The following is a 14,324-nucleotide window of genomic DNA, read 5'->3' as shown; positions in this document are numbered from 1 at the left end:
TTTCCATCATTAGTAACAGTTTCCCCTGTGGGACAAATAAAGTTAATATTAGTCGTATATTAATAATAGGCTACTTCATTAACTTTATTTACTATCCCTGTTGTAGTATTATTCATAAGTAAAAACCAACAAGATTTTTTTTTCACCATGTTTCAAGTTTTCTGCCTCAGTTCCAAAAGAGATGTAAAGAATGTACAAACTGAAAACACTAAATACTTTTGTGATCTATTTTCATTAGTTATTTTCAAAATGGAAATACTGACATGGATGTTTACAGAGCAGAGGTCACCTTTTTAATTCCAATTGGAGAGATGGACTTTTGTTTGTCTTTATTATTATTATTATTTTGTGCTGTATTATTGGTTACTGTGTTCTTTCTCGTTCTAAAGGCAGCAATAAATAACACTTTATTATCTAATGAGTGTCCATGTGATTTTATACATTAATAATTTTGTGAAATGAATAAATGCATAATAATCGTCATAATCGTGAAACCGTGATTATTCCTCAGACAATAATCGTACCAACAAAATCTATAATCGTTGCATCCCTATTTCAACTGTGAAAATAATAAAAAGAAATCTTACCAATTCCAAATTTGTTTGAATGGTAGTGTAAAATATTTAGTAATATAATAAAGTTCATAAAATGGCCCCTTGTCAGTCAATGTCAGTCAATTATTACCTTCACACTTGTCACAGATTACATTCTTCTGGACAGCAAGTTTCCTGGTGGCTCCATTATAAAGGTCCTCCAAAGACACGGTCAACTGATGCACCACGTTCTTTCCTGTGTACAGCAACCACAAACTTTTACTATAGACTTTTTTCACATTTCCGGGTTTCTCAGCAGCAGAAGTCGTCATAGTTGGGTACACTTCTATAGCAGTGAATGGGAGACTACCACAAATATGTTGTTTAAATTCCCATTTTCTCAAATAGCAAAAGAAAAACTTCAGGATAGTGTTTTCATGACTTTCAAAAAAACCGAGAGAGACTGATAACGGCAGTCAGTAGAGAGAACGATGTCAAATTTACCGTCACTGCCATAGACGCTGTGTTAGAAACACCCTTGCATTAGCGTTAACTAGAATAAATGCATAATAATCGTCATAATCGTGAAACCGTGATTATTCCTCAGACAATAATCGTACCAACAAAATCTATAATCGTTGCATCCCTATTTCAACTGTGAAAATAATAAAAAGAAATCTTACCAATTCCAAATTTGTTTGAATGGTAGTGTAAAATATTTAGTAATATAATAAAGTTCATAAAATGGCCCCTTGTCAGTCAATGTCAGTCAATTATTACCTTCACACTTGTCACAGATTACATTCTTCTGGACAGCAAGTTTCCTGGTGGCTCCATTATAAAGGTCCTCCAAAGACACGGTCAACTGATGCACCACGTTCTTTCCTGTGTACAGCAACCACAAACTTTTACTATAGACTTTTTTCACATTTCCGGGTTTCTCAGCAGCAGAAGTCGTCATAGTTGGGTACACTTCTATAGCAGTGAATGGGAGACTACCACAAATATGTTGTTTAAATTCCCATTTTCTCAAATAGCAAAAGAAAAACTTCAGGATAGTGTTTTCATGACTTTCAAAAAAATCGAGAGAGACTGATAACGGCAGTCAGTAGAGAGAACGATGTCAAATTTACCGTCACTCCCATAGACGCTGTGTTAGAAACACCCTTGCATTAGCGTTAACTAGTTTTTTTGTAATTTGATGCAAAGGTAATATAATACAAAGTATAGTATTATAAATGTACATACATTAAAAAAAAAATGAAAATACAAAAAATCTTTGGAGGATTTACGATGCTGGTGACCGTTGATACGCATCATCACAGTCTTGTGAAAAGGGTCCATAAGACTAGTAATAATTTATGAATTATTCAAAGTGCAACGCATGTATGTCAGCCTATTAGAACATTTGATCTCCTTGAGAAGAGTAAACAAACGTTGCAAATGGGAAAATCTGGGAAAAATTACCAACAAAAACATCAAATATATATACATATTTTGTACTGTTTTAGGTTACTAAACGTGTCAACTGAAAAAGGTCAGATTCCTTTGAAAAACAAGCTGTTCCATTCACAAATCTTCCATGAATAACATGCATTATCAGGTTTTGCACAAACGGTGGAGTCTGTAGCTAAGAAAGATATGTACTTACCTCTACTCTCCCTGTGCATGCGTCCCCCTCCTCCAAAGAACAAGTCAAAAATGTCCATGGGGGAGCCAAAACTTGGACCTCCATTTCCTCCCTCCTTAATTGCCTTCTCACCCCCTCTGTCATACACTTCTCTCTTCTTGGCATCTGACAAAACCTCGTATGCTTGGGAGATCTGTTTGAACTGGAAATACAAAAAAAAGTGAAGGGGACATAAAATTTAAACTCAACGTTCAAACTTTGAAACCACCCAGATGATCCATAAACTGAAATATAAATCCAAATTAAAAAATCACTCAAATATAAGGGAAATATTAGGGAATTTATACTTAATACTAGACATTGATAATGTATTAAATTTTGACGGTCTTACCCTTTCCCCCTCTGTTGGATTTTTATCTGGGTGATATTTCAATGCCAGTTTACGATAAGCCTTCTTCAGCTCTTCAGGGCTGGCATTAGGCTTCACACCCAGCATATCGTAAAATCCAGTCTCTTTCACCATAGTTGCCCCGAACAGGTTAATCTAGTCTGAAGAAACATTTCAAAAATACTCGATACTTGACAGCTGGATAATTATTTCATTAGTATTAACCGTGTGAGAATCACTCTAAAACTTGCCCATATTTTCAGTTAGTAAAACTAAATTAAAATGACATTAAAATCACCATAACATTCACACAGATTTAACTTGAACAACCAGATTAAAATACTAGATTTTAGTCCTTGGCTGTGTTAAAATGTTTTAAGTGGTGATTTCAAAATCACGCGACGTTAAATGTCACGCTATAGTGTGTCTGTTACTAAAAGCCAGCATTTTAGAGAAAAACAAGCGGGTAAAAATAAAGAAAACAAAGACCACAATCACTTTATTAATGCCATAGCATTTTATTTTAACAAATCGTCCAATACCGTGAAATATGGCGAAATCCCTTCTCGTCTTTATGACTCCGTGGGTCAAACAAGAGACTTCCAGAATCTTCCAGCAGCGCTCTACATCTTCTTCTTGTGGAGCATTATTGAACTTTGATTGCACTGCGACCTATTTCTGCCACCTACTGTACGTAGTGACGTATGACAGGCAATGGCGAGCAGCTGTTTCATTAACATGTCGCCGTCTACAACAGCTAATTTCGTCAGTATTTCAATAACTCTCCCTGGGCGACGATTTTCTTTCATCTGTATTATTTATATAAATACTAGCGCTTAGTTCACAAATTACGTTTCATAATCATAACGTAAAAAATGACTTTATTATAATGTTGCGCGTCTCTTGAATTCATTAGATAGCTTTTTAATTTAAACCATCAAACCCAGCTACCAGACTCAACTCTTTGCAAAAGAGATCGACCGCCCGAACAGGGACTTGAACCCTGGACCCTCAGATTAAAAGTCTGATGCTCTACCGACTGAGCTATCCGGGCTCTGAGCGCTCAAGTTGTTGTAGCGACATCTATTTCCTGCACTAAACTCGTTAGGCATGTATGGAATACGTGCCAATATGGAAGGTTCCCAACGAAGGCGCGAAAAATCGAAGGTTTTATGTCTGAATAACTGGTTTTCAAAAGAATGCTTTATAATTTGATGATATATTTTCTAGAATATAAATTCCAACACTATTAGGGAAGTCAGACTCAGCAGGCTCCATAGCTCAGGGGTTAGAGCACTGGTCTTGTAAACCAGGAGTCGCGAGTTCAAATCTCGCCGGGGCCTCATATACACTTTGTGCCGCCGACTCTACTTAGAGACTTTAAAATATAAACGGAAATAATGGCATTTACGAAACCAAAAGTTTACACCAATTTAATATTAATCAGTTTGGTTTTGTTATTTGTATTAAGGATATCATACCGCCAATGCTTCTGTAATCTGTCATTTCAGAATAGGTCTGCATCCTACACCACTGCACTGTGTCATTTGTTTATAAATTATAATTGTAAGAGTCCAACAGGATATTTTAACAACTATTTTCTGTATATATATATTTTATTTTTTTTGGACCTTGAGTCTGTAATAAAGATTGATTGATTGTAGTGAAAATCCCTGGTTCTCTATATGAACGACAGATGGCACTTCGACGTAGATGTCGACCTTCAAGAACCAAAGATCATTGTGAGAGCGTTTTAGCTTCCATTGCCTGCGGCATGTTTTGTACATCTCTGTCTATCACAGCAATTATGAGATGCAGAAAGTGAAGTGAATATTTCCCTCCTGTGTTTGAAAATGTGACCATGTTCTCAACAAATAGATTCCAATAATTGTATTACATTGTAATAGCCAATAGGTAATATTATTATATGTAATACATGTTTCATGGCACTTTTTTTGTTTTGATGACTTGATTCCAGTGTTTATTCTTAGGTTTTAAAACATTAATTGGGCAACAGAATACTCTACTTGTGTTTATAATAACAAAAAATAGATACAAAACATATTTACCAGCAGTAGTTTCACTAAATTAACATGACTCTGGTCTGGCTTAACCATGCTTTAATTTCTTTTAGTCTCTTGTATAAAAACGTTTTGTATAAAAAAATGCATGTTTCGGTGATGTTCTTTGTCTTATGTTTTATGTTTATCATATTTAGTGATAACGTTACATAGAATTCAACAGTTTACAACTTGACTGTTTATATAGGCAAACCGGCTTAAATTAGGTCACTTTCTCATTTATGCAGTTATCTATTAATTTATTTTCCGTTCCGTTGCTAAACAAATCTATATTGGTTGCTCACCTGCAAACTACATGAAAAAACATGACCAACCAAACAGGTTTCGGCATCCGTGGTGCGTTAAAGTAGCAACGTCAGATTTGTGAACGAATCATTCCTTGTTCGCGAATAGAACTGAATCGGTCCAAGCGGTTCTCTAACCAGCTCAGCGGTTTATTGGACCGAGAACCGTGGCTGTAGACTGATTTCGGAATAGCAGCATACTGCTTTCATACTTTATAAAAAATATGGAATACGACTAAGGGCGATTATGCTAGCATGCTATTATGATATTCCGAAATCAGTCCATCTCTTTCAGGGGCGCGGGAAGATGTTTTCGGTTGGGGGTGCTGTGTGTGTCCGTGTTGGGTGAGGGGGGCTGGTTCACTTACGTTGGTGCTCGTGCTGGGGATGGTGTTGTTTGGATGCCGATTTTGGAAAGTTTTTGCTGGGATGGGCATTTAAAAAAAATCTGAAATTCGCTTTTGCGCCATTATCTCCTTGTATTAAAGTTAATCTTGTTCGCATTCTGTACAGTTCATGTCTGAAACCACCCGCCAGCGTCACGTGTTAATGAGGATTAGGCTAATCATCCCATATAGAAAACATCACAAGTAAAATTAATCATGTTTATAAAGATAAACATGGGTTTATTATAGCCCACTTACAATTTACATTTCAGAGATCATTACAAATAAATTATTAAATGCTAAAACTGAATAAATTTAAATGAACAAACTTGGCGTTGCATTTGCAACCATGTGAAAACAGCCCCCTCAGCACCCCTACTTCCCGCGTCCCTGTCTACTACATAACTTCTGTCGTCTGATTATAATTTATAATTTTTTATATTATAATTTATAGCAAGTAAAAGGCCTTTTAGTATAATTCTAAAAACGTTTTGCATTTAAATTTTTACAGTTTTACAAAAAATGAAGGAAAAACTTTTTTTAGCACTATTTCAAAATACTTACTAGACTGAAGCAACTTATGTTTACTTGATTATCCATGCATTAGTTTTAGAAAACATCATTTTAAAATGTAAGTATGAAATATGATACATCAAGCTTTCGAGGAACATTTATTGTATTACATTATATGTTTTGCCCCCACAATAAAAACTACAAATCTTTGATCAATATTTTTTTTTCTAAGAAATATTATTGGGAGATATAGTTACAACTAAAAAGTTACAAAAAAAAGTTACAAAGTTATCATAATTTCATCTTACTTTTTGGCCTCTTACATATTAGCAATCGCACCAAATTGCAATTTTTATCAGGTTTTGCACAAACGGTGGAGTCTGTAGCTAAGAAAGATATGTACTTACCTCTACTCTCCCTGTGCATGCGTCCCCCTCCTCCAAAGAACAAGTCAAAAATGTCCATGGGGGAGCCAAAACTTGGACCTCCATTTCCTCCCTCCTTAATTGCCTTCTCACCCCCTCTGTCATACACTTCTCTCTTCTTGGCATCTGACAAAACCTCGTATGCTTGGGAGATCTGTTTGAACTGGAAATACAAAAAAAAGTGAAGGGGACATAAAATTTAAACTCAACGTTCAAACTTTGAAACCACCCAGATGATCCATAAACTGAAATATAAATCCAAATTAAAAAATCACTCAAATATAAGGGAAATATTAGGGAATTTATACTTAATACTAGACATTGATAATGTATTAAATTTTGACGGTCTTACCCTTTCCCCCTCTGTTGGATTTTTATCTGGGTGATATTTCAATGCCAGTTTACGATAAGCCTTCTTCAGCTCTTCAGGGCTGGCATTAGGCTTCACACCCAGCATATCGTAAAATCCAGTCTCTTTCACCATAGTTGCCCCGAACAGGTTAATCTAGTCTGAAGAAACATTTCAAAAATACTCGATACTTGACAGCTGGATAATTATTTCATTAGTATTAACCGTGTGAGAATCACTCTAAAACTTGCCCATATTTTCAGTTAGTAAAACTAAATTAAAATGACATTAAAATCACCATAACATTCACACAGATTTAACTTGAACAACCAGATTAAAATACTAGATTTTAGTCCTTGGCTGTGTTAAAATGTTTTAAGTGGTGATTTCAAAATCACGCGACGTTAAATGTCACGCTATAGTGTGTCTGTTACTAAAAGCCAGCATTTTAGAGAAAAACAAGCGGGTAAAAATAAAGAAAACAAAGACCACAATCACTTTATTAATGCCATAGCATTTTATTTTAACAAATCGTCCAATACCGTGAAATATGGCGAAATCCCTTCTCGTCTTTATGACTCCGTGGGTCAAACAAGAGACTTCCAGAATCTTCCAGCAGCGCTCTACATCTTCTTCTTGTGGAGCGTTATTGAACTTTGATTGCACTGCGACCTATTTCTGCCACCTACTGTACGTAGTGACGTATGACAGGCAATGGCGAGCAGCTGTTTCATTAACATGTCGCCGTCTACAACAGCTAATTTCGTCAGTATTTCAATAACTCTCCCTGGGCGACGATTTTCTTTCATCTGTATTATTTATATAAATACTAGCGCTTAGTTCACAAATTACGTTTCATAATCATAACGTAAAAAATGACTTTATTATAATGTTGCGCGTCTCTTGAATTCATTAGATAGCTTTTTAATTTAAACCATCAAACCCAGCTACCAGACTCAACTCTTTGCAAAAGAGATCGACCGCCCGAACAGGGACTTGAACCCTGGACCCTCAGATTAAAAGTCTGATGCTCTACCGACTGAGCTATCCGGGCTCTGAGCGCTCAAGTTGTTGTAGCGACATCTATTTCCTGCACTAAACTCGTTAGGCATGTATGGAATACGTGCCAATATGGAAGGTTCCCAACGAAGGCGCGAAAAATCGAAGGTTTTGTGTCTGAATAACTGGTTTTCAAAAGAATGTTTTATAATTTGATGATATATTTTCTAGAATATAAATTCCAACACTATTAGGGAAGTCAGACTCAGCAGGCTCCATAGCTCAGGGGTTAGAGCACTGGTCTTGTAAACCAGGAGTCGCGAGTTCAAATCTCGCCGGGGCCTCATATACACTTTGTGCCGCCGACTCTACTTAGAGACTTTAAAATATAAACGGAAATAATGGCATTTACGAAACCAAAAGTTTACACCAATTTAATATTAATCAGTTTGGTTTTGTTATTTGTATTAAGGATATCATACCGCCAATGCTTCTGTAATCTGTCATTTCAGAATAGGTCTGCATCCTACACCACTGCACTGTGTCATTTGTTTATAAATTATAATTGTAAGAGTCCAACAGGATATTTTAACAACTATTTTCTGTATATATATATTTTATTTTTTTTGGACCTTGAGTCTGTAATAAAGATTGATTGATTGTAGTGAAAATCCCTGGTTCTCTATATGAACGACAGATGGCACTTCGACGTAGATGTCGACCTTCAAGAACCAAAGATCATTGTGAGAGCGTTTTAGCTTCCATTGCCTGCGGCATGTTTTGTACATCTCTGTCTATCACAGCAATTATGAGATGCAGAAAGTGAAGTGAATATTTCCCTCCTGTGTTTGAAAATGTGACCATGTTCTCAACAAATAGATTCCAATAATTGTATTACATTGTAATAGCCAATAGGTAATATTATTATATGTAATACATGTTTCATGGCACTTTTTTTGTTTTGATGACTTGATTCCAGTGTTTATTCTTAGGTTTTAAAACATTAATTGGGCAACAGAATACTCTACTTGTGTTTATAATAACAAAAAATAGATACAAAACATATTTACCAGCAGTAGTTTCACTAAATTAACATGACTCTGGTCTGGCTTAACCATGCTTTAATTTCTTTTAGTCTCTTGTATAAAAACGTTTTGTATAAAAAAATGCATGTTTCGGTGATGTTCTTTGTCTTATGTTTTATATTTATCATATTTAGTGATAACGTTACATAGAATTCAACAGTTTACAACTTGACTGTTTATATAGGCAAACCGGCTTAAATTAGGTCACTTTCTCATTTATGCAGTTATCTATTAATTTATTTTCCGTTCCGTTGCTAAACAAATCTATATTGGTTGCTCACCTGCAAACTACATGAAAAAACATGACCAACCAAACAGGTTTCGGCATCCGTGGTGCGTTAAAGTAGCAACGTCAGATTTGTGAACGAATCATTCCTTGTTCGCGAATAGAACTGAATCGGTCCAAGCGGTTCTCTAACCAGCTCAGCGGTTTATTGGACCGAGAACCGTGGCTGTAGACTGATTTCGGAATAGCAGCATACTGCTTTCATACTTTATAAAAATATGGAATACGACTAAGGGCGATTATGCTAGCATGCTATTATGATATTCCGAAATCAGTCCATCTCTTTCAGGGGCGCGGGAAGATGTTTTCGGTTGGGGGTGCTGTGTGTGTCCGTGTTGGGTGAGGGGGGCTGGTTCACTTACGTTGGTGCTCGTGCTGGGGATGGTGTTGTTTGGATGCCGATTTTGGAAAGTTTTTGCTGGGATGGGCATTTAAAAAAAATCTGAAATTCGCTTTTGCGCCATTATCTCCTTGTATTAAGGTTAATCTTGTTCGCATTCTGTACAGTTCATGTCTGAAACCACCCGCCAGCGTCACGTGTTAATGAGGATTAGGCTAATCATCCATATAGAAAACATCACAAGTAAAATTAATCATGTTTATAAAGATAAACATGGGTTTATTATAGCCCACTTACAATTTACATTTCAGAGATCATTACAAATAAATTATTAAATGCTAAAACTGAATAAATTTAAATGAACAAACTTGGCGTTGCATTTGCAACCATGTGAAAACAGGGGGTGCTGCAGCCCCCTCAGCACCCCTACTTCCCGCGTCCCTGATCTCTTTCATATTTGGACATTTAAATCACACTGTGACGACATAAAAAAATCACATGCTGAGTTCAGAACAACATACTAGCATACTACTATTACTATTGCTGCCGTAGAAAGATATTATAAAATAGTACTTAAGCAACAGACTCGTTTTCAAACGGTTCTTTCAAACGAACTGTTCGAAAGAACCGATTCGCAGAAAAGAGTCGGACTTTCCAGCACTAGTTGAGCATTAACTCACGCTCGTGTGCGATGCTGGGGAGGTGTTGGGTGTCTCTCACTTCTTCAACTCAATTCGCAGCTCACAAAACCACGAGCGGTTCACCAGAGATCATCTACTCGAAGTCTACATGATTTTCGATAAGTCGCACCTCGTGGCGCAAGGAACTATTAAGAAGGAGAAGAAGCACAAACGGAGGAAGAGTCAACGCCGAATGTGTAGAATAAGGAAGAAGAATATTGGTCCGTTGACTATTTGTTGACACTCGCAAGGAGTTGTTGGGATCTCTCGCGCCCAGCCATGGAAATGATACGGAGATTTCTTTCCTGATGCTGCGATCTCACGCGTAAGCGTTCCCTACAAACATGTGAGTACACCTGAGATTTTATATGCTTATATAACTTATAGGAAATCACAATATACAAGCTCAAAACACATACTCGTGTGTCTATCGATGTTAGCGCAGGCAGTACAACATTACAGTGCTTAACATTAGCCTATCTGTCCTCACGCGTTCACAAAACGGTTAGTGATACTTAACAGGTTTTTCTATTGTACTTGTAGGGACACGATGTTACTGGCCTCCGCCGTGGTCGTCTGGGAATGGCTCAACGAGCACGGGGGCTGGCGGCCGTACAGCCCGGCCGTGTCTCACCACATAGAGGAGGTGATGAGAAGCGATCCCCGCGGCGGTAGCATCGTTCTAGGCCAAGCTGACAGCCGCCTGTCGCCCTACATCATCGATCTACACTCTATGCGTCAGTTCAGACAGGATAACGGTAAGATGAATATCAGCAGCGCATCATTCTACCTGTGGCAAGCCATGTTTACATTCATTCTATATAACAACGTAGTTATGTTACGATTTTATATACGTATTTAAATATCACTAGTGGCTTGAAATGAAATAACTTAGAGCATTAAATAGATATTAGTACTTGCTAATCTTAGTGATATTTTAATTGAACAATTCTGAGTAGTCCTTGCATTTTGAGTCAACCAGTGAGATAAGAAATGTTATTAGTAACATTTGGGAATGGATACTAGTAGCAGATACTTGTGAAACTACAGGCAGGTACAAATAAAACTGGATTAAATACTAATACCTATTAAAATAGTTACTAGTAACCTAACCAAGCTGTAAATATGGAAGTCCGTTTCTACCATAAAATATCTCGCAATAAAAAGGACTTTGTTTCTCACAGTTCTGAGTTTTTTTGTTTGTGTTTTTGCTCACTTGCAGTTGCGAGTTAACATCTCGCAATTCTGACTTTTTTCACACAATTCTGAGTTTATAAAAAGTAACAGGAAAAAGTCCAGAATTGTGAGATGTAAAGTCAGAATTACATGGAAGAAGTCCTAATTGTGAGATAAAAAGTCACACATTTTTATTGATTTATTTTTTAATCCCGTGGTGGAAACAAGCTTCCATACATAAGTGCTAGAACCTCATGAACAAGATTGGAATAGAATCCGGCAACAATTGGAATACATGGTACATTGGAATCAAATGGTAAAATGTCACACTTTTGGAATTATGAGTAGTAGCAAAGGAATAAGTGCTAGTATCTCTTAGTGAAACTAAAGAAAATACTAGGCATTATTGAGATACTAGTAATTAAAAAAACAAGTATCAGTAACAGATAACTGTTTTATGGAATCATTGTTAAAACGTCTTGAGAGTTAAGGGCCTCTCAAGTATTGTTAAAAGTATACAATATGTTAATATTCCAATCTATATTCCAATCTGATACAAATATTCTAATCAGTTCGTTGAAAACATAACCACAATTGATAAATAGTGAGTGGTATGTATAATTTCAAAGCACATCTATGCTCTGTAGTAAATGTACACTTGCAGTCTGCATTCAACGGTTTTAATGAAGTGTTGTTTTCGCACCTAGCAAATTTTTAACACTTATCTACTTATACATATGCACTCATTTGAGTTTTGAAGTGTGACATTGAATAATGTCCACTGTCTGCCCAGGCAGCTGTTGTTTTGGAACGATATACAATGGCAGATATATATAAGGACCAAGATATATATAATATGAGACCAAGTGGCATTTTTCACCATAAACAGACAATATATGTTAAACAATATAATATGAAAAATAGATTTATGTATGATTGGACAACACAAATGGAGGGAGTAAGAAAATAGAGGTGCAGAAAAAAACAGTAGCCCCTCACTGCAGAACAAAGATCCAGGGGGCGGGGTTGGATCCACATCTAGGGGGTGGAGATGGGTAGGCTTAGGGATCAGGGGGTGGAGACGGGTAGGTTTAGGTATATGTAAGGTGGGAGGAGTTGGATCTGGATCCAACCTCTCCCCTGGATCTTGTGTTCTGCAGTGAGGACCATCTCGAAAAAAAAAAAGGCATGTCATGCTCTAGAGCAGCGGTTCCCAAACTGGGGTGCGCGCACCCCTAGGGGTGCACAGACCGACCAGCAGGGGTGCGCGAGAGAATGCTTTTGCTGATCTGTGTGCATTTTTTGAAGGGGACCGGACAACTAATCTAATCTTATTAAAACATCGAATTAGGAAAGCACCAAAATTTCAGCGAGAATGATTCTGATTTTATTACACTTGGTGTAAACGGCAATTCATAATGGATAATCAATAGTAACAAGGTCGCGGCAGTTGAGACTCACGTGAGACAATCTCATGGAGAAATCGAAACAAATGAGCACAACTGCACACTAAACTAATGTTTAAAATGTAGTTTTTATATTTATTACATAAAGCCTAGCCTAATTAATTAACATGACACGACTAAGAGAGTGCAGTTTTCCCCGAAAATCAGTACGATTAGTCATATAAAATGTAATTTTCCAGCAACAAAATTGTGGCCAGTGAAAATGCTGAGTGGCTAGTAATTTTGGAAAACCACTAGCCACAGTGGCTGGTGAGCAAAAGAGTTAATGTCAAGCCCTGTATACAGTGAATACTTGTATTTATACTTGTATTGCAGTAAAAAATGTGCTGTTTAACCGGAGTACGGTGGTGGGGGTGCTTGACATGTGTCAAACACTAGAAAGGGGTGCATGCTGCAAAAAGTTTGGGAACCACTGCTCTAGAGAACACAACTGGTTGCAAACTCCACCCATTTTTCTTCTAAAATTTCCAGACATGCTGAAGAAATTAATTTTGTAGATATAATGCTTTCTAATGCTTGAAGCTGAGTTACAAAACATTATCTAGGACCTTGCACGATTTTAGTCGGACTAAATCTCTATTTCTTTAGTTTTACATGTAAAGTGTTTGAAGTCCTGTATGTTTGCAGACACTGATTAAAGTGATTCATAGCAATTTTTGGGGGGCAAAACCGCCTATTTATCCCTGTGGATAAAGTGCATTGGTGTTAATCAAGTGCACACGGACACTCATAACTGCACAAGCCTAACATGAATAATGGTTTAGAGATAAACACACACCCAGGCAGCTCCCAAATTTTTTTGCTAACACCCAAATTGTTTTGAAACTCTGACTTTTCTCAGGTAATGTTTTGCAACCAAACTAAGATGAGGTTAGTGACATTTGCAACCTTTATCGCTCTGTCAAGACTTGCCCTAAAATCTTGCAAAGTAACTTGCTCAGACACACGTACACAGTGAAGTTCCATAAAGGACTACCCAGGGAAATGAGCACACTTCCATGAGAAAAAACAAAACTATAAAGATTGCTTGAGGAGAGAAGAAAAGGGGAGTGGTTGTTATTGTGCAACAGGCTAGTGTGTAGTTTCTAGGGCTGGGTAAAAAATAAATTTTTACGGAATGTCTAGCCTTTTTTTCAGTTAATGGACGGAACGTTGAAGTAGGGCTGGACAATATGGCCAAAATTGATATCACGATATATTTCTTAATTTCGGTCGATACGATATAATTCCGATATCGATATGAACACTATTTATCTGAAATAGAAATCTTTTGTAACATTATAAATGCCTTTATCATCACTTTTGATCAATTTTAAGCATCCTTGCTAAATAAAAGTATTAATTTCTATAATTTCTTTCCCAAAAAAATAATAAAAATTATACTGAATGGAATAGTGTATAATGTTACAAAAGCTTTTTATTTCAGATAAATGCTGATCTTTGAATCGTTCTATTCATCAAAGAATCCTGAAAAAAAATGTACTCAACTTTTTAAATATTGATAATCAGCAAATCAGCATATCAGAATGATTTCTGAAGGATCATGTGACACTGAAAACTGGAGTAATGATGCTGAAAATTCAGCTGCGCATCACAGAAATAAATTACATTTTAAAATCTATTCAAATAGAAAATAATTTTAAATAGTAAAAATATTTCAACATTTGACTGTTTTTGCTGTACTTTGGATCAAATAAACGCAG

General features: G+C 36.5%; 3 protein-coding genes and 4 non-coding genes across 9 annotated transcripts in view; 3 read left to right on the top strand and 4 right to left on the bottom strand.

The window, feature by feature from the left end:
• Positions 1 to 3,211, bottom strand: part of LOC107746728 (dnaJ homolog subfamily A member 1-like) — a 9,647-nt gene extending 6,436 nt beyond the window's left edge. Inside the window, exons 1-4 of one of the 2 annotated variants that reach the window (XM_016561020.1) lie at positions 3,094 to 3,211; positions 2,555 to 2,712; positions 2,185 to 2,365; positions 1,314 to 1,418 (exon numbers count right to left, since the gene is read on the bottom strand). In XM_016561020.1, coding sequence (XP_016416506.1) covers positions 1,314 to 1,418; positions 2,185 to 2,365; positions 2,555 to 2,686 — 418 coding nt within the window. In that variant the 5' untranslated portion in view covers positions 2,687 to 2,712; positions 3,094 to 3,211. The remainder of the gene's footprint in view (positions 1 to 1,313; positions 1,419 to 2,184; positions 2,366 to 2,554; positions 2,713 to 3,093) is intronic. The other variant, XM_016561021.1, reaches the window with a different exon arrangement.
• A 321-nt stretch (positions 3,212 to 3,532) lies between these two features.
• On the bottom strand, positions 3,533 to 3,605 carry trnak-uuu (transfer RNA lysine (anticodon UUU)). The gene has a single exon. It is a non-coding gene; the product is annotated as a tRNA-Lys (tRNA).
• Positions 3,606 to 3,821: 216 nt separating this feature from the next.
• On the top strand, positions 3,822 to 3,894 carry trnat-ugu (transfer RNA threonine (anticodon UGU)). The gene has a single exon. It is a non-coding gene; the product is annotated as a tRNA-Thr (tRNA).
• Positions 3,895 to 6,068: 2,174 nt separating this feature from the next.
• On the bottom strand, positions 6,069 to 7,225 carry LOC107746731 (dnaJ homolog subfamily A member 4-like). The gene is made up of 4 exons (XM_016561023.1): positions 7,132 to 7,225; positions 6,593 to 6,750; positions 6,188 to 6,403; positions 6,069 to 6,074 (listed from the first exon to the last, which is right to left on the bottom strand). The coding sequence occupies exons 2-4, from the start codon at positions 6,722 to 6,724 to the stop codon at positions 6,069 to 6,071; spliced, it is 354 nt and encodes a 117-aa protein (XP_016416509.1). The 5' UTR covers positions 6,725 to 6,750; positions 7,132 to 7,225.
• Positions 7,226 to 7,570: 345 nt separating this feature from the next.
• On the bottom strand, positions 7,571 to 7,643 carry trnak-uuu (transfer RNA lysine (anticodon UUU)). Its single transcript has one exon. It is a non-coding gene; the product is annotated as a tRNA-Lys (tRNA).
• A 216-nt stretch (positions 7,644 to 7,859) lies between these two features.
• On the top strand, positions 7,860 to 7,932 carry trnat-ugu (transfer RNA threonine (anticodon UGU)). Its single transcript has one exon. It is a non-coding gene; the product is annotated as a tRNA-Thr (tRNA).
• Positions 7,933 to 9,984: 2,052 nt separating this feature from the next.
• The window catches only part of dtx4b (deltex 4, E3 ubiquitin ligase b), a 20,754-nt gene continuing 16,414 nt past the window's right edge, over positions 9,985 to 14,324 (top strand). Inside the window, exons 1-2 of one of the 2 annotated variants that reach the window (XM_016561016.1) lie at positions 9,985 to 10,304; positions 10,523 to 10,737. In XM_016561016.1, coding sequence (XP_016416502.1) covers positions 10,288 to 10,304; positions 10,523 to 10,737 — 232 coding nt within the window. In that variant the 5' untranslated portion in view covers positions 9,985 to 10,287. Of the gene's footprint in view, positions 10,326 to 10,522; positions 10,738 to 14,324 lie in introns of both variants that reach the window. The other variant, XM_016561017.1, reaches the window with a different exon arrangement.

Source organism: Sinocyclocheilus rhinocerous, unplaced genomic scaffold (assembly GCF_001515625.1).
Source record: "Sinocyclocheilus rhinocerous isolate Xijiao unplaced genomic scaffold, SAMN03320098_v1.1 scaffold3426, whole genome shotgun sequence".
NCBI lineage: Eukaryota > Metazoa > Chordata > Actinopteri > Cypriniformes > Cyprinidae > Sinocyclocheilus > Sinocyclocheilus rhinocerous.
This window is presented reverse-complemented; position numbering and strand designations above follow the sequence as displayed.